We start from the raw sequence: 17,355 nt of genomic DNA, 5'->3' as shown, positions 1-17,355 counted from the left end.
ATTTGAATGTATAAAATTGATATATTGAGAGATAGCTCAGCTAGTCAAGCCTTAAATTGGTTATTAATGGTCACCAATTTAAATCCCTTCAAGGTCATTCAAGGTTTATCTAATTTTTAACTTTAAAAATTTTATAAAATTAATTGAGGTGTATATAAATTGATTCGGACACTCACAAATATAAAAAATATATATATATTTAAAAAAATTATAAATATTATATATGATTGAATTGAGATAAATTAAAGTAATCATTCATATCCATGAAAAAAAACATTAAAAATATATTAAAGTAGTATATTCTTCGTGCTTCCTTACTTGCTCGCTAAGGACTCTGGAAAGTGAACATTCTAGAGAGAAAGTGATTTCTGTGACTGTCTCAAAAGTTATCCAAAATGAAAACTAACACTTTTAATTGAGCAAAGATTATTGATGTGATGTAATAGGTAGCTTTGACGGTCCCTGAGTCATAAATACGGCCACGTTCATGCGGGTGAGATTTAACACTCACCGACGCTGTAACCCTGAAATCCACCCAAGCACTTTCCTCGAAATTATCTATTTTTTCTTTTTATTTTTAGATTTTACCCCCAACCTCCCAACTCCCAACTTCTTCTCCAAGAAACTTGACTTTCTCATTTCTCCCTCCCTCATTTTACTCTCTCTAATCTCTCTCGCACTCGCTCTCTGGATCTTCGGAAACACTAACCCTATTGGCTATTACCCCTTCTCGATCGTTACAGTTCGAATTCTATGGGCCTTCATTCGGAAACTTCACTGGCCCCCGGGTTCCGATTCCACCCGACCGATGAAGAACTCGTACGCTACTACCTCAAGCGCAAGGTTTCTGGCAAGCCTTTCCGCTTCGACCCTATTTCCGTCATCGATATTTACAAGTCTGAGCCCTGGGATCTCCCAAGTAATTTCTCTCCCTTTCTCTCGCTCTATTTTTATATTTTTTACTTTTGTGTTGTTTTCTTTTCTTTTTTTCTTTTTTTTTGTTGACTTTGGGGATGCGGTTTCATATAGTCAAATCGAAGCTCAAGAGCAGGGATTTGGAGTGGTATTTCTTCAGTGCACTGGACAGGAAGTATGGGAATAGTTCGAGGACCAACCGGGCCACGGAGTTGGGTTACTGGAAGACCACGGGGAAGGACCGAACGGTCCGCCAAAACTCGCGCGCCGTAGGGATGAAGAAGACCCTCGTTTATCACAGCGGCCGGGCACCCCATGGCGCTCGTACCAATTGGGTCATGCACGAGTATCGCCTCGTCGACGAGGAATTGGAGAAAACCGGAACTGCAATAGTAAGAGAGTGATAGGATTGCGATCTCTTTCCTTTTTTTCGTGTTTTCGAGATTCGTATAGTTTATGGGTATTGGAATTGACGTGTTTTTGGGTTGGTGGCAGGATTCTTTTGTGCTTTGTAGGGTTTTTCAGAAGAGTGGGACGGGGCCGAAGAATGGTGAGCAGTATGGGGCTCCGTTTATTGAGGAGGAATGGGAAGACGATGATGTGGCGGCTTTTCTGCCGTGTGAAGAAGCTGCAGTTGACGATGTGGTGGTTGGTGATGGTGCATGCGTTGAAGCAATTGAACTTGACCAGGTTTGTGTTTTGTGCCTTTCTTTTAGTTGGTAAATTGTGTCGTTAAGATGTTTTGAAGTGATTAACAAATGATTATGTTGATTTGTTGTCAATTTTGAGTATATTGGTGATAAGAATTTGTAGGGATGAGGATCTATAGAAGAATTTAGGGGTTTTTTTATGGAAGACTTTATTTTTGTGGGCCATGGCTTTAGAGTTCAATGGTCTCAGCTTCCATGATTTCCTTATAACTTTTTCTACCTCCTAAAACGGTGTATTCACATGTATACTTCCAGTGTACCTGGCTTACGCCTTCTTCTCATTAATAAAATATAATATTACTTATCGAAAAAAAAGAATTTGTAGGGATGAGGTGGTTAATTGATGCTATAAGTTAGGTGTGTAAGGTGAGGTTCTTTTGAGGGCAAGATTAGAAGAATGTCAAGAGTTGGATGTCATCTGTTCGGAAGTAGATTTTGTGTTTCGGGCGGCTATTAGGAAACATTTTTTTATGGCCCCCATTATTGTAAAGGGGCTTCGTTCAAGTATGCTGGGGAGTTCCATGTGAGTAGTCATGTGGAACCTAGTGGCAATAGACATCCCAGATCTTTATATAAGTTATACTTTTGCTCAAACTGGAAAGTTACTTTCAGTATTTCAGCTTTATGTTTCTAATTTTTGTGGTAAAGGTTTTTTCCTCCTTTCTAAATCTCAATCTTTGGATTCAAGATGACGTATGCTTGGCTTTGAATCCTAGTACGTGATTTGAACATGATGCTGGATAAAACTTTAACGCTAGTATATCAACCATCATATTGTTCCTCTGTCTTTGCAAACATATTGAGTAGTTGTGAACATCTGCGAGGTGCTCTCCATTGTTGCTTAGGATGTCTTATACAGAGTCCTGCTTGTTCTTTTCCCTGCTCGTCTTACCTATTTTCTTTCTTGATTGCTTCAGTACTTGAATTCTTATAGTTTTGAAACGTGCTTTCCTCTTCCAGGATCTTGAGATAAGCAATCCATCTGAAAGTACCCCCCCTCCATTGAACTTTTATTATGGGGATACTAGCAACGATGTTGAGCAGTATGAGAATTTCATTGAAGACTGTCAAAAGCCTATCATGGGCAGTGGTGAAACTTTTGAGCTATGTCATGACGAGAAGTTGGTTGACATGCCAGAGCAATATGGAATGGATATGAAACCCATCAAAGATGAAGTTTTTGTTGAAACAAGCGGTGTTATGAAGCCATCTGAAGTCAATTACTCACTTGATGAGCCTTATTTGGATGCTACCAATAATCCACTGTTGGGTGATGGATTTTTCCTTGAATCTGATGATCTTTTAAACCCGGTCGAGTCAGATGCTGCAGGTTTTGACATGCTGGATGAGTACCTAACATTTCTTAATGCAGATGATGACATGGCTTTTGATCCCTCTGAAATTATGGGGGCTGAAAACTCATTTTTTAATGAAGCAACCCACACACAGGAGGTAAATTCGTACCTTTGAAATACACGGAGTTGCACTTGTGATTTGGAATTTAGAAGTGCAGCTTCTAATGAACTTATACCTCTTTAACAGCACTTAAATGGAGGAACTGAAAAAGTGTATATAGAGAGTCAACAGCCATCAGAGGCACAGGGAAGCAATGATGCATCCTCTTCAAAGCAGAAACCAGAGGCCGCAATATATGAATCAGGTAGGATTTATCTTAATTTGATCAAGTATCACATCTCCTCTAGTAACTTTTTGGTATTTCCCTGTGTATAAATGTGGAAAGTTACAGAAGTTTGAAGCATATGTATAATCTCTTGAGGCTTGTATTCACTCTGGTATAGTTTTCCCCTCTTATTTTGATCTTGGCTTATTCTTCTATTCCTGATCTATGGTGTAGATATTAAGAATCCATTCATCAAACATGCCACTCGCATGTTGGGCAGCATCCCTGCTCCTCCAGCATTTGCTTCAGAGTTTCCCGCAAAAGATGTAACTCTTCAGTTACATTCCGCAGCACAATCTTCCAGTTCCGTTCATGTCACTGCTGGTATGATCAGAATAAGAAACACGACTTTAACCAGCAATGGGACAGACTGGTTACTTGGCAAGAATTGTGATGTCAACTTCGCAATGCCCTTTTTGCTACCACAAGGTGACACTAATTCTGCCACTTTGGTGCCAATGGCTGGCTTACATGCCGGCAAGACAACATCCGTAGTTTCATGGGACTGGCTCTTCTTAATATTCTTTTGGGCTCTAATTCTTTCTGTGAGCTTCAGATTTGCAAGCAACATATACATCAAGTAGTGCCTCAAAATTGTGATGGAACATTTTTGGACCCATGGTTTTCAGAAGAATCGTTGTGACCTTTGAAGGGGGAGATATAGGTTTTTAAACAATGCAAAATGTTATTTATTTTGTTTTGTTTTGTATATACGTGTCTTCGTGCGAACGTGGCATATTCAAATATTGAACTTCTTATATTGTCCTTCTTGTGAATTTTATCCTTTAGCACCTGCAGCAAGTTGACATGTTCTTTTGATAAAATTTAGTCCAATTCGGTTATAAATATGTTAAATAGAGTCTAGGGTGCAATTGGAACAAAAATACGAAGATTAAAGGCTTCGTTTGGTAGATAAAAATTTTCATCTCAAACTCAAAATTCTCATCTCATCATTACAATTTTCTGATATTCTCATATAAAATATAATAAATAATTTAATTTTTTCTTAATTTTTTTAAATCTCAAAACAATAATAATATTAAAATATAATATTTTAATATTTTATTTTAAACTCAAAATTTTCATCTCACTTATCAAGCAGAACAATTTGTAAGATTTTATGAGATCAACCTAGCTGAAGTAAATCGGTCATAACTTTTTATTCTTATATCTGATTGAGGTAAAATTGGTGTCGTTGGAACGCTAAGTATCTACAAACTCATGTTTCAAAAGGATCTTAAGACTAAATTATCTACGAAATCATGTTTTACAAGAATCTTCAGATTTCAACTTTTAGGCAAACAAAAGATTGCAAATTTGCAAGATGAGATCAATCTAATTGGAGTAAATTTGTCATAACTTGACTCCCATATCATATTGAAGTGATATTGGTTGAGTTAAAAAACTAACTCAATTATCAATAAATTAATGTTTCATAAAGATTTTCAGATTCTAATATTTATGAGATCAAAAGAGCTCGACAATGCCACAATCAAAAAATTGAATAGAAAATTCATGTGACACTTTGCTTGAGCAAAAGTTTAGAGATTCACTTTTTCATAAAGATTTGGACTCTCAAAGTAGTCTATTCAAATCTTAAGTATATATAAAATAATTTCACAACTTCTAGGTCGGAGAGAATTGTCATATTCATTGTATTTTTAAGAGAAAATTTTAAAGAGATCCATTGCACATTAAAGATTTATTCTCTCTTGGTAAGCAGACCTCCATCATATTATACTCGTGTTCCAGCATTATTGAGTCCATTAGTGTTTACGTATTTTTTGGTTGGAAGGATTTTTGGAACTATTGTTGATGCAAAAATTGATTTGATTCTCGTGGTGGAATTATAGAAAGGCTAATGGTCCAGAGCTGCCAGAATGCAAAGATCAAGTGGGATAGTTGTAGGGTTGCAAGCCAGATTTAGTTACTTCAAATGTCTTGTAAGTGTTTTTAAATTAGTTAATTCAATTTTTATAGTGAATTTTAGGTGATGACTTACACCTGAGTTGTTTTAAATTTTAAAAACATTCTTCAAATAAGTTTTCACTTTATTATTAAAATTGATGTGTTAATTATTTCTTGTGATCTTACCTATTGATTTATTTATTATTAATTTAAACAGGCCAGAAAATTTGAAAAAAATCTATTCACCCCTCTCTGGATATATTTGGAATTGGAATATGAAGCGGTGATTTTTCAAAAAGCACACACAAACAACTGCTTACGGCGCAGCAACTAGTGGAGGGTCCTCGGCATAACTACAATTTGAGACCAAAGAACATTCTGCGTTGCTTAAAGGTCATGGGTTTGATCTACATTCTGAGTAGGCTAGGATTGTCTGTCGGATCTGCACGAATCGAGTGATCCCAATGGGCTTTGCTACATACAGTCGGAAAATACAGTCGGCGTGCAGTCGGCTGTACGGAATGAATAAAAAAAAATTATAAAAAAATTATTTTATATTCAGGAGGACCTACATGAATTATAAAAAGTTATAAAAATAATTTTTTTTTTTTTCATGTAGGTTCCGTATTAATTTTTTTTTATAGCCAACTGCACGTCGACTGCACGCTGACTGCATTTTCTGACTGTACAAATCATTTCTGGATCCCAATTGCCTTCTGAGCCGTCTGGGTTTGTCACTGATCCTTGGTTGGTTTGGCGCAGTTAGGCAGGTAGCCTCGGTGGAGTAGATATGGGTACTAATTTTTTTTAATTTTTATTATTTTATTTTTTATTAAATATTTAATATATAAATAATAAATAAATTAATTAAATTAATTTAAAAAGAATAAATTCAAAAAAAAAATATTAAAAAATTAAAGAAAGGTGAAATATTAGAATATTGCGTAGATTTTTTCTTTTGAATTAGACGTATTACAAGGACTTGTCAGAACCTTTTGCTTGTGAGACTAAAGGCCTTGCTTCCCTCTATCGACGGTCTGTGATCTTGGTGGTTTTCTATTTTTTAATATCTATTATGAATGTCAGAGTGGCAATTGATTTTGATGATATCTACCATGAGACACTGCCCTTTTTGATTGTATAGCTATAAGGTTACGTCATCATCTGCTGACACTTTGTCCTTGATTATATAATTAAATGAGATAAAATTATTTATAAATAATAATAAAATAATTTAAATTAAAATATTTTAATAAAATTTTATAAAATTAAATAAAAATATTAAAAAATTAAATTATTGTTAGAATATACTTTTTTTTAATATTATATTTATTTTAAAATTTAAAAATATTGAATTTGTTTTTATATTTCGTTTAGAAATTTAAAAAAATTATAATAATTAGATAATAATTAAATAAAATTTAAAACTATTTATATTTATAATATTTATATATTAAAATAATATAAAATGATTTTGCCCTCCCAACCAAACCTTCAAGTAGCCTGGCTAGTCCTCGCCCAACACGACGGCTGTATTGCTCTTTTTGTACGACTCGGGGTGCCCCCGTGGTTTGAAGTCTTTTCGTTAGTTGGCTTGCTTCCGCTTCTTTTTGGTCTCTTCCCAACGATATGCAAACACAATAAGCAAGGAAATATAAGTTACTAATCGAAAGGATAAGCCGAGAAACAACAACACAAGGCCAAATCCCACGCATTGAGGCGCCAACCAAAAGACACATTTACAATGCTCTTTTCTTCACTTGAAACTCCCCTCTAATCGGTCTTTGCTGCCGGCCCAAAAGGAAAAGAACTCCCATCTTTGCTATTCTAAAGTGCAATTGCCTACTCAAGGGCAGTCATTAACACGGTTATCATAGAAAGGTTTTTCAGGTTACACAGTTTTAAGCAATGGGTCCCCAAAAATGATATACAACAATCACACTTATTAAAAGTTCATAATAGAATTACTAGCAGAGAGATATTTGGGCCAGATCGGCTTAGGCAAGGAGAGCAAAGGAAAATATGCATCAACACAAAAGCTCCAAGCTATACCATGAAAAGAAGTTATCTTCAAAATTCAACGAGAACCTTTATTTCATAAATAATGCTATGATCTTAATTTCAGTATCTAGTGTCTCTCCATACGGCTCATTGTGGTAGCTTTCGTATCACTTCTCGAGATGAAAAGCTGCCTGATAAGTGTTACATCTCCCCAGGAAGCATCGTGTCCTCGGGTAGATCGCAGAAAGCAATGCCCTGCCAAAAGAAAAGAGAGCATATGAAGCTGATACATATACACAGCAGGAGGCAAGGGTGAGATAACTACAATATCTAGTATCTACCTCCCCTGTAAGGTGGGCCACGCATCTCTTCTCAGCTAGCAGTTCAGCTTCAGTCTGCAGAGAAGGGAAAAAATATTATGTCGATTGGAAAGATCCTAAATTCCTTTTGCTAACTGACCATGACTTGGAGTGACATTACCACCAAAATGAACTCTCTTCATATTCTGTTTAAGTATATACTAGATAAGTACTAATTTTCAGAGCAAATGAATATTAGTTTAGCTCGATGCATGCTTAACTGACCACTTCATTGCGTGATCATTCATTCATATGTATACTACAATGATTGTCACCATTGAGAACGGATTTTGTTCTACTTTCATATTGAATCCGGACACCTCTTAAATCAGAAGATAGCTCACCTTGTTTATTCGCCTCATAAGGTAGTCATCAAATATTACATCCTTGACAAGTTCATAATCACCATCTCCCTGGAGGATGGGAAGAATAACGTATGAGGGTAAAATCAAATAAATAGTATGAAAAAAAAACAATTCAGACTTCCAACTTACTTTTGATCTGCATGGCATGCTGAAAACAATATCCTCTGCTATTCCATAAGGATTTCCGTTGGTATAAACCTACAATGACACTGTAACTATGAGACTGGAGACTAAAGCCAGTCTTTAATGTGTCAGTCGAGAAACATGATTATGATAGTCCTTGAATTAAATAAATAACCTGATTACTTATGCTACCTGGGCAGGGGTTTCCAGTTAAAGTGGCATTCAACTAACAGTTTCATTTCAAAATATCACTCTCTGATAACAAACCTCTCACTATTGAGTCACCACACTGTTACTATTCATAAATCTGATACTATGCTTACTGATTGATGGACTTTTTCATATTGATCCGTTTCTTTCATATATTCCAGAACATGGGACTCTTTGTTTTGACAAATTGTGAAGAAAAAGAAGAGGAGTTGGCAAAACGAGAACCCAAGACTATAACTGAATGATTTCCAAGAGCCTCTTCTGTTTTTCATCATATATGTTGTGATTTCTTTATTCCCACCATTGGTATGAGTGGGGTTGGTGGATCTCCCCAACAATACGGTTGCTTAGCAATTTTCGATTTGGTTCTCAACAAACTGACAGCCCAAAAATAGCTTGTATCTGTATGCTCGCATTCTAATGAAATTGAACTCACTCCAGATGAAAACCAATCACCCTCGGGGGTGGGAGTGACTAAAGACCGCATTGCATCGACAATAGACACAGCAGTAGATGCAGCAGAAGATCTTCCCCATTTTTGGATCAGCACGCCGCCTCTCTGCAAATCAAAATTTACTATTTAGCACCTAAAGATGAAACTCCTGGTGGTCAATAGTAGACCTTGCTATTGCACTGAACCATGTTTGCATAATTGCATCTTTGTCTATTATTGTTCTGCAAAGCTTACCTTTTGGACCTTTTCTGTAAATTCCTCTTCTAACCACTTGTGATCCTTGATAACTTCTTTGACACGCAAGCCATTGATTCTAGCATTTAAAAAGTCTGGGACCTGGTAAAGTTAAATACAGAGATTCTTTAGAAGAAGAGGGAGGGAATTTGTTCATGCTTGCTATTACAACAGGATCTCTTAACGACCTGTGTGGTTGAGTGGTTTCCCCATATGGTCACATTTGACACTTTATCATAGAAGACACCTGCCTTGAGGGCCAGCTGCATAAATCATAGCCATTATTTAGAATAATTCTTTTTTGGCCATGACAACTATAACTAGTTATAACTGCTGCCAGTAATTTTCATGAGGTAATTGTACCTGACATTTTGCTCTATTCTCGTCTAACCGAGTCAGAGCATGAAAATTTTTTGCCGGTATGTTTGGAGCATTCTTCATACAAATTAATGCACTGCATGGGAGAGGAAACACAACACAGTTACAGGCACAATATGAAAACAAAAAACTGTATGTCCAGCAACAAAAAACAAATCCACTTACTTAGTGTTGCAGGGGTTGCCTACAACTACTACTTTGACATTTCGGGATGCAACAGCATTGAGAGCCTTTCCCTATAACGATGGAATAAAAACAGAATACATGAACCAACTTGATATAGACTTGCAGAAAACGTAATGATTCATATCAAAATGAAAATATGAGTGATACCTGCTCTGCAAAAATCTGCCCATTTATGTCTAGTAAATCAGCCCGTTCCATCCCAGGCCCTCGAGGCTTTGCTCCTATTAAAAGAGCCCATTCTACATCTTGAAACACATCGTATGGATCAATACCTATACTAACCTCCCTCAACAAAGGAAACAAACAATCCTCCAATTCCATAGCAACACCTGCAAGAATTAGTTCAACATGGAGATATGTCAGAACATCACTCTAGAAAAATTATTCTTAAAAAATAGTAAATCTGAAGACAAATAGTTACACTAAAAAACAAAAAGATTAAAGAGAGATTTTTTTGTACTATCTATACTTTGTCAATAGCGTAAAATAGAATATTGGGCATGATAATTAAACTGGAATTTAAGTTCGCTCAATTCCTTAACAAGAAAAAGCAAAATATTTTTTAAGAACTCATATACAAACCAGTCCCACTGACAGATTCTTTTTCTTCCTTTCATTCGATTTTCTATCATAATCTTGATTAATAAGGAAGGAGAACTCAGTTACTACCAATATGTCTCCGGCTCCTTTATGAAGGATCATACGCCAGTAAGGAATCATATATTTCCACATTGAGAAATTTTAGTTAACTATTCCGCCAATTGTGTCCCACCTATGGAAGGGAGTTTGAATTCACATGTGAAGAGGAATATCAGAATATTAATTAAATTATTAAATTAAACATTTCCTAATTAACAGTAAACTTTTAAAACAAATAAATTTTTTTTTTCGAAATGTCCTCCATTTTGTTCAAAGAATAAACTAAATATTTTGTTTTACCCATGAAAGCATATGCCCTTACATTTTGGTTTGGTTGAAGATATATTTTCTTATGTGATACAAACCAGATGATCTTATCTCATACCACACTATGAAGGTAATAAAGAGAGAGAAAAAAGATGAGCTCCTCTTTCTTTCACAACTCAGGAGACATGTGAGATGAAAGTCTCATGCATGCATTTGTGTTGCCAGTCTTTATAATGAACGGATTTTCCTATTGGTTACAGGAAAAAAAAAAACCATGTTCTAAGGATACAGATAATTGTGGTGATAGGGGAAGGTCATTTCAATTATATATATTGCTTGGGTCGAACAATGCTGCCCTGTTAACTTTTGCAACTAAAACTCTCATCAGAGTGTGTTGAATTAAGAAACAAACCTTCAAGGGCTTGGAAGGACCTTTCAGAACCCAGTAATTTCAAAGCAATAGGCTGATCAGGACCTAAAACCTCACCAGATGCAAGCTGGAAAAATAAATATAAAGTCAGATCCTAAGACCAGAAGAAACAGCTTTCACCTGTTATTACCAGGTCATGATGTTATTTCTTCTGTTATGCGTCTTTTCCTTCTTTCCCTCCACTGAGCAGTTTGTTGTGACTTGGTTTTAGTGCTTCAAATGCTGTGGATGTGGATTCAATTTATGTGAATTTGCAAAAGGAGCCAATAAGAGGTTGAAGGGAGCTTAATTAATGGACTCTGCATGACAACTTTTTAGTAGTTATCCGAAAGAGTGAGGCATTACCTTGATGAATAACATACGTAAATAACAAGTTTTTTTTTCTTTTTCATTTTATCTTTTTAATGATTTTATGCTATATGCCTGTGATTTTGGAAGGCTAAAATTTTAAAAGAGGTTTTTCACAAAAAATAAAAGTTTTGGTACATAATTGCATCAATAGGCTGGGGTGAATCTTACTTGTAGACTGGAATCCTCCAGTTTCAAAACAAAAAAGAGTTCCTACGTCAAACTTATGGGAACAAACTAATGATGATAGGAATGATTGGGTCAAACTGCAGGCTTAAATCTTAATTGCTTAGTATCCCATGCACAATTTTGGTGGCGAACCGATCAATGTCAATTTTAATCTAATAACAAGTGCCAAGTTTTTTTATAAAGCAAAATATATATAGTAATGATATATATATATAATGATTTCCCAAGAACAAAGGGGGAAAAAAAAGATTCTAGGCTTTGTATTTAAAAACTCTTACTTTGAAAAGCAGATGATTAGATATCATCCCAGCAGCACCCGAGACTGCAATATTAATTAATTTCTTCCACGATTTTGTCTCTTCTTCCTGGGATCACGCAATAAAAGACTTGTTAGATGTAGAAACGCGGATTAAAAGAAGAAGAAAAGATCTGATTCTGATGAGCCTTTGCCGCATGAAAAGAGTTAAAAGGTGTCAAGGATATGGACTTGTCTCTCTCCCACTCTCACCCTCTCCAAAGAAACATGCACGGGAAAGAGAATTCTTGAATACGGGGAAAATAAACAACTTAAAAAAACAGAACGAATTTTATCTTTCAGAAACCGAAAAGGAAACTTTTACAATCTACTGCAACACACGCCTTTTGTGAAATCAACACTTGTGAAATCAAGTAGTATACCCAACACTTATCTCATTTAATTATACATTCCACACGCATTGGCTCGCTCATTGAGAGGGAATAGCCTACACGTGAGGGAGTGTTAAGAATGTAATACAAATAATTAAATTTAGATCTTTCCATCCAGTTTAAACTTTTAGCATAAATAGTGATTTCACACATTGCATCCACAGATGATTACTACGCATAATGGAAAACGATATCAATGCATTTATAGTAGGCATTGGAACTAATATTCAATCGAAATTTTACATTTAAATTCACGATGAGTGATTGTGCTAACATAAAAAGACGAGCATTTCCTGGACGGAAACTTACAGCCTTGAGGTCATATGTGAGGCAGAACACGCCGTAGCATTCAGACTTGTTCTTGGGGTCCTCATCTTGCACTGCGACCGGAGGTTTAACTTGACTGAGAATTTAACAAAACAAAAAACCCATAAGACTATGGTCTCAGGCAAGAATTGGTGGGGATTGCCTAGAAGCTTACTTTGGTGCAACAGAGCACGAGATTGCGGTGCTTGTAGCTCGAGGGAACGGTCGAAAAGCGCAGCGGCGGTGATTGTAGAGACGGTTCGATAAGAATGAGATTTGAGAGGATTGCAGGTGGGTTTTGGTGTATGAAAGCGATAACTCTGCCACAGCCATGGCAGCAGAGACAGACGCTTTAAGAGAGGGTGAGGGAGGAAAAAAGTTTGAGAGAGCTGTAGCTCAGAGAGACAAGCTCTCCTAAGCAAGAGACATAATGGGTTTTACGGAGAGGGAGAGTCTGGTTGGGGGTTGAGATTCTGAATTCCTGAGAACTTAAAAAGACTTGTGATATGGAGGAGCGAGTGGTAGAGGAAGTGGAGAGAGAGGCAGTCGGAGTAAGCAAGGATTATTTTGAAAAGGCGTTAGTGTAAGGACGCGCACACGACACTTGTCAGATAAACTCTAGCCAGGAAAAATCTATTTGTTGATGGGCTTTTAATGGGCTGGAATTTGACACGTGTGAATGTAGTAAATGCTCGAAAATGGCCCGATCTACTTCCATCCAAAGTTCAAACCTCCGCACGTTCCGCTCCTCTAGAATCACTGGACATGCTACATTATCTTAGCCCAAATTGTAAGGTGTGGATAAGCCGAAGATGAGATGTCCCATGAAATTAAGTGCATGTTTAAAATTGTGGTAGGAAATATAATTTATAATTTTAAGATTTATAATTTATAATTTAAAAAATAAATTTTATTATTAAAAATTTATTTACTGTTTGGTAATCATGTCTCTAAAGTACTTTTAAAGTTAGTTATATTAATTTTTTTAAAATATACAGTTATCTGCATTAGCTTTTCGATAAAAGTTTCAATTTGATGTTTTTTTAAAAAAAATAGATTTTTAACTTTTTTAGATAATTAAAGCACTTTTATAAATTTATTAAACACATCATTTTTTCTTTAAAAGAGCTTTTAAACAATTAAAAGTACGTTTTAAGCTTTCAAACTCAATCTCAAATAGGCTAAATATGAAGTTCTTCTAGAGGGGCTCCTGATGACCACTGTAACATGTAAAGATGGTCCCAAATTGTTTGAACACTGTGATATATGAGGACGCCCAAAAGTGCGGATTAACAAGTTTTGGAGTTATTTTGTGCAATATGCAAAGATATACAATTGGACAAGTTGAATACGTACATATCTATCATTCTCTGCTTGTTTGTTTGACGAAGAAGCATGGCATTTTGCCAAGGGCAGTCCCAACAGCCAAAATCCAAAACACGTACATCGTCTTTAATTTCGGTGGCTCCCATAAGTTTTGGGTGAGTATATGTATTTGGTTGTGGTAATTAATCTTGCCTTTGCCTTGATATGAAATATTAAACAAAATGCATAATTCCAAGGGGGTTTCTCAGCCCTTCCTTTTTATTTGCTTCCTCAAGAAAATAAAATAAGAAATCCCCATCGTGTACGCGCTTACACCACTAGTATTACATTGCTGTTGCTGCCTGTGCAATGATAGCAACACAAGAATTATTTATGTGATTTCTTGAGGCTGCACTCTCCAGTCCATCTGCCTCGATGTAGAGGAGAACAAATCAAAATGGAAAGCACATAACAATGTGTCAAAAGTACTCCGGATTAAAACCTGACCACTTGACTTAACCAGAAAAAAGGTGTTGTTGAGTTTAATTGTCACCCAAAAAATGGATTTTTGGGGTTGGCCAATAAGCCCTTGGCAGTTGGCACTGAGTTCTGACCGAGCGAGCTCGAGCAGCTAGGTACCAAGTCCAGACTGTTTAGGACAAAAATCAGCTATAAACCAACTCATAGACTTAAATTAAAACATCAGCTGCGGGCGGCAGAAATCTAATTGCTAATATTCTGACAATATCTTTAGACTTGGGCGGCAAACAGTATACTGACTTTTTTGGTTCCAACAAAACCGTTGATAACTATGACTATGAAGTACGAACCTTCAGCACCATGTCTATCAAGCATTGCAGGACAATCGATCTGCATTTTCTAATTACAAGATACAATGACTTGGCCCATAAAGAATCATTGCCATATATACTAGTTGACCAACCTCTTCAAAACTATTGGCTTTTTACTTATTTACATTCTTCTTTAAAATCCTATTTCTTTCAACCAAGAGAGGGGGGAACCAAAAACAAAACAAGATATCACGGTTCACGACTTAGTCTAAATCGCCTTGGCCGGCATCTTAGTTTTCGTTCATTCAGAATATTCCTAATTGACGTACTAACCAATGCATATGTTGGAGCCTTTCTGTCACAAAATCCAACAGCAAAGCCTACTTAACCCACATTCATGTCCAGAGATTTTGCCATAGCCGAGAATCAAGTAACTTGAGCACATATGTTTCGATATAGCTTAGCGAATTCATCGATCAAAGACAAAATGTCAGTCGAAGAGGCGTGGAACACGGCCACCAGCGAAGAAGAAACCGCCAACCCTCAACATTCGATGAGAAAAGCGGTTTCGACCCAGAAACCGGAATCTACCATTCACTTGTCAAACTTGGTTAACAGAAACAGATCCCCAGTAGGCCAGACCTTGACACTGCCACATTTGTGCTATCACAATTCCCAGATCCTCACAAATCCGAATCGCAAATTGCACTCATCGACGCAGCCACTAATCAGCGTGTCACCTATGCACGGCTCCATAGGTCAATTCGTTCGCTCGCATCAGGCTTGTACCATTCTATTGGGGTCCGAAAAGGCGACGTGGTGTTTGTCTTGTCTCCGAACTCGCTTCTCTACCCAACCATAAGCCTCGCCGTGTTCTCGGTTGGTGCGGTGCTGACTACAGCCAACCCACTTAACACCAAGGCAGAAATCGCCAAGCAAGTTCGTGACTCGGGTGCCAAGTTGGCCATTTCAGCGCCCGAAGAGCTCCACAAATTAGTCCCAACTGGGGTGCCCACAGTTCTAATATAACATCGGGAAAATCCAGCAACGATAATTTGTTGTCCATCGAAGAGTTGATTGAATGCTGTGATGATCCCCTAGAGTTGCCACAAATCTCGCGGCTCAGTCGGACACAGCTGCTATATTATTTTCTTCGGGAACTACTGGGACAAGCAAAGGTGTGATTCTAACACATGCAAATTTCATTTTCCTCATGACGTTGCTCCGATGGTCAGTGGAAGTAAGCTCAGCCGAAAAAGACGAGTTTTTGTGTTTCATTCCCATGTTTCACATCTACGGGCTTGCGTTCTTCGCGCTAGGATTGTTTTGTTCGAGAGTCACCACGCTGTTGATGCAAAAGTTCGAGCTCCAAGTCATGCTTGATGCTATTCAAGCACACAAGATTAGTAACATACCTGCGGTGCCCCCGGTGATACTCGGGCTGGTTAAGTATGCAACAAAAGCAGGGAGTGACTTGTCGTGTTTGAGAAGGGTGGGATCAGGGGCTGCACAGCTGAGCAAAGAAGTGGCCGATAGATTCGGGGAGAGGTTTCCATGGGTGGAGCTAAGGCAGGGATATGGACTAACAGGAAGCAGTGGAGCTGCAACTTTTTTTGCGTCGAGCAGAGAGGCTAAGGCTCGTTCGGGCTCCTCAGGAATGTTGGTTCCAAGCTTTTGTGCTGAGGTGGTAGATACTGAAACGGGAAAGGGATTGCCACCTTACAGGGAAGGAGAGCTGTGGCTGAAGAGCCCTACTATTATGAAAGGATATTTGGGAAATGTGGAAGCTACCACAGCAACAATTGATTCGGATGGGTGGTTGAAAACCGGTGATCTTTGTTATTTTGATGAGGAAGGGTACCTTTACGTACTGGATCGTATAAAGGAGCTCATCAAGCATAATGGGTATCAGGTATACGTTGCAGTTTTTGTACCAATATCAATTAATGATAGATATAAGAAGCTGTTTTTAACTTAATGGTCCAAACTTCTAGCTAGGATGAATGGCTTCAACAATGGTTGGAATCAGAACCCAAAAAGATGACAAATATTAATTAATGACCATAATGCTTTCTGGATGTTCAATGTTTAAATGTTTTGAATGTGTATACGGGTGGCTCCTGCAGAACTAGAAGCAATACTTTTGAGTCATCCCACTATTCTTGATGCAGCCGTTATTCCGTACGTTATCTTACATCCCTCTCTTTCTCCCTCTAACAAAAATCGAAATCTGGTATTCATCAAAAGAAAAATATCAAAATTTTGCAGGCTTGAGGATGAAGAAGCAGGACAGATACAAATAGCATACGCGGTAAAAGCAGCTGGTTCTGAGCTCACTGAAGACCAAGTAATTCAATTCGTGGCCGATCAGGTACTTTGTCACGTACCCGTTACTCTTCCACTCTCTTTCTTTGGTAGCCATTGGTAATAGTTTCTGAGTTTATGGATGGATATATGGGAATTTCAGGTGGCCCCGTACAAGAAAGTAACAAGAGTTGCTTTCGCTAGTGCCATTTCGAGGTCAGCTGCTGGAAAAATATTGCGGAAGGAACTCATTTCACAAAGGAAACAGCAACTTATCTCCAAGTTATAACGATTTTCTCCCCTTTTTCTACTCTCTTTTCCCCCAGAGAGGAAAGAGGAGGTTCGAGAAATAAAATCTATAAACCACAATGTTTCTGCAGTGCATAAACTAATAACGAGAGAGTCCCAGGATATAGCAAATTTTCTCAGACCAGTTGTGAGCAGAAGATAGGCCTTTTGAATGTCAATCTGTGTAACGGTCTGTATAATACAATTTGAAACAGCTTCCTTTTGTTTATCAGAAAAATTTTCCAAATGTTGAGATAGCGTTACGGATTAATATGAC

General features: G+C 37.2%; 2 protein-coding genes and 1 pseudogene across 2 annotated transcripts; 2 read left to right on the top strand and 1 right to left on the bottom strand.

Annotated features, from left to right (window-relative positions):
* The first annotated feature begins 589 nt into the window (after nucleotides 1-589).
* Nucleotides 590-4,082, top strand: LOC122288102 (NAC domain-containing protein 53-like). The gene is made up of 6 exons (XM_043095541.1): nucleotides 590-919; nucleotides 1,030-1,307; nucleotides 1,411-1,605; nucleotides 2,586-3,077; nucleotides 3,168-3,285; nucleotides 3,481-4,082. The coding sequence occupies exons 1-6, from the start codon at nucleotides 754-756 to the stop codon at nucleotides 3,888-3,890; spliced, it is 1,659 nt and encodes a 552-aa protein (XP_042951475.1). The 5' UTR covers nucleotides 590-753; the 3' UTR covers nucleotides 3,891-4,082.
* Nucleotides 4,083-7,032: 2,950 nt separating this feature from the next.
* Nucleotides 7,033-12,972, bottom strand: LOC122288086 (malate dehydrogenase [NADP], chloroplastic-like). The gene is made up of 14 exons (XM_043095540.1): nucleotides 12,566-12,972; nucleotides 12,394-12,487; nucleotides 11,676-11,762; nucleotides 10,843-10,927; nucleotides 9,672-9,853; nucleotides 9,504-9,574; nucleotides 9,324-9,414; nucleotides 9,149-9,223; nucleotides 8,961-9,062; nucleotides 8,709-8,831; nucleotides 8,069-8,137; nucleotides 7,919-7,987; nucleotides 7,557-7,610; nucleotides 7,033-7,470 (listed from the first exon to the last, which is right to left on the bottom strand). The coding sequence occupies exons 1-14, from the start codon at nucleotides 12,721-12,723 to the stop codon at nucleotides 7,417-7,419; spliced, it is 1,314 nt and encodes a 437-aa protein (XP_042951474.1). The 5' UTR covers nucleotides 12,724-12,972; the 3' UTR covers nucleotides 7,033-7,416.
* A 1,786-nt stretch (nucleotides 12,973-14,758) lies between these two features.
* On the top strand, nucleotides 14,759-17,316 carry LOC122288070 (annotated as a pseudogene).
* The last annotated feature ends 39 nt before the right edge of the window (nucleotides 17,317-17,355 follow it).

The sequence above is a fragment of the Carya illinoinensis genome, chromosome 1, assembly GCF_018687715.1.
Source record: "Carya illinoinensis cultivar Pawnee chromosome 1, C.illinoinensisPawnee_v1, whole genome shotgun sequence".
In the NCBI taxonomy this organism is placed as follows: domain Eukaryota; kingdom Viridiplantae; phylum Streptophyta; class Magnoliopsida; order Fagales; family Juglandaceae; genus Carya; species Carya illinoinensis.
Note: the sequence above shows the minus strand (reverse complement) of the source record. Positions and strands in the feature narration are given on the sequence as shown.

Bases quoted from the DNA above. Each gene is read 5' to 3' on its own strand.
- LOC122288102 (XM_043095541.1), top strand. From the start codon at position 754: ATGGGCCTTCATTCGGAAACTTCACTGGCCCCCGGGTTCCGATTCCAC. The intron at 920-1,029 runs GTAATTTCTCTC...GGTTTCATATAG, and splicing joins TGAGCCCTGGGATCTCCCAA to TCAAATCGAAGCTCAAGAGC. The intron at 1,606-2,585 runs GTTTGTGTTTTG...TTCCTCTTCCAG, and splicing joins AAGCAATTGAACTTGACCAG to GATCTTGAGATAAGCAATCC.
- LOC122288086 (XM_043095540.1), bottom strand. From the start codon at position 12,723: ATGGCTGTGGCAGAGTTATCGCTTTCATACACCAAAACCCACCTGCAA. The intron at 7,988-8,068 runs GTAAGTTGGAAG...CCCATCCTCCAG, and splicing joins GCATGCCATGCAGATCAAAA to GGAGATGGTGATTATGAACT. The intron at 7,611-7,918 runs GTGAGCTATCTT...CCTTCTCTGCAG, and splicing joins TTATGAGGCGAATAAACAAG to ACTGAAGCTGAACTGCTAGC.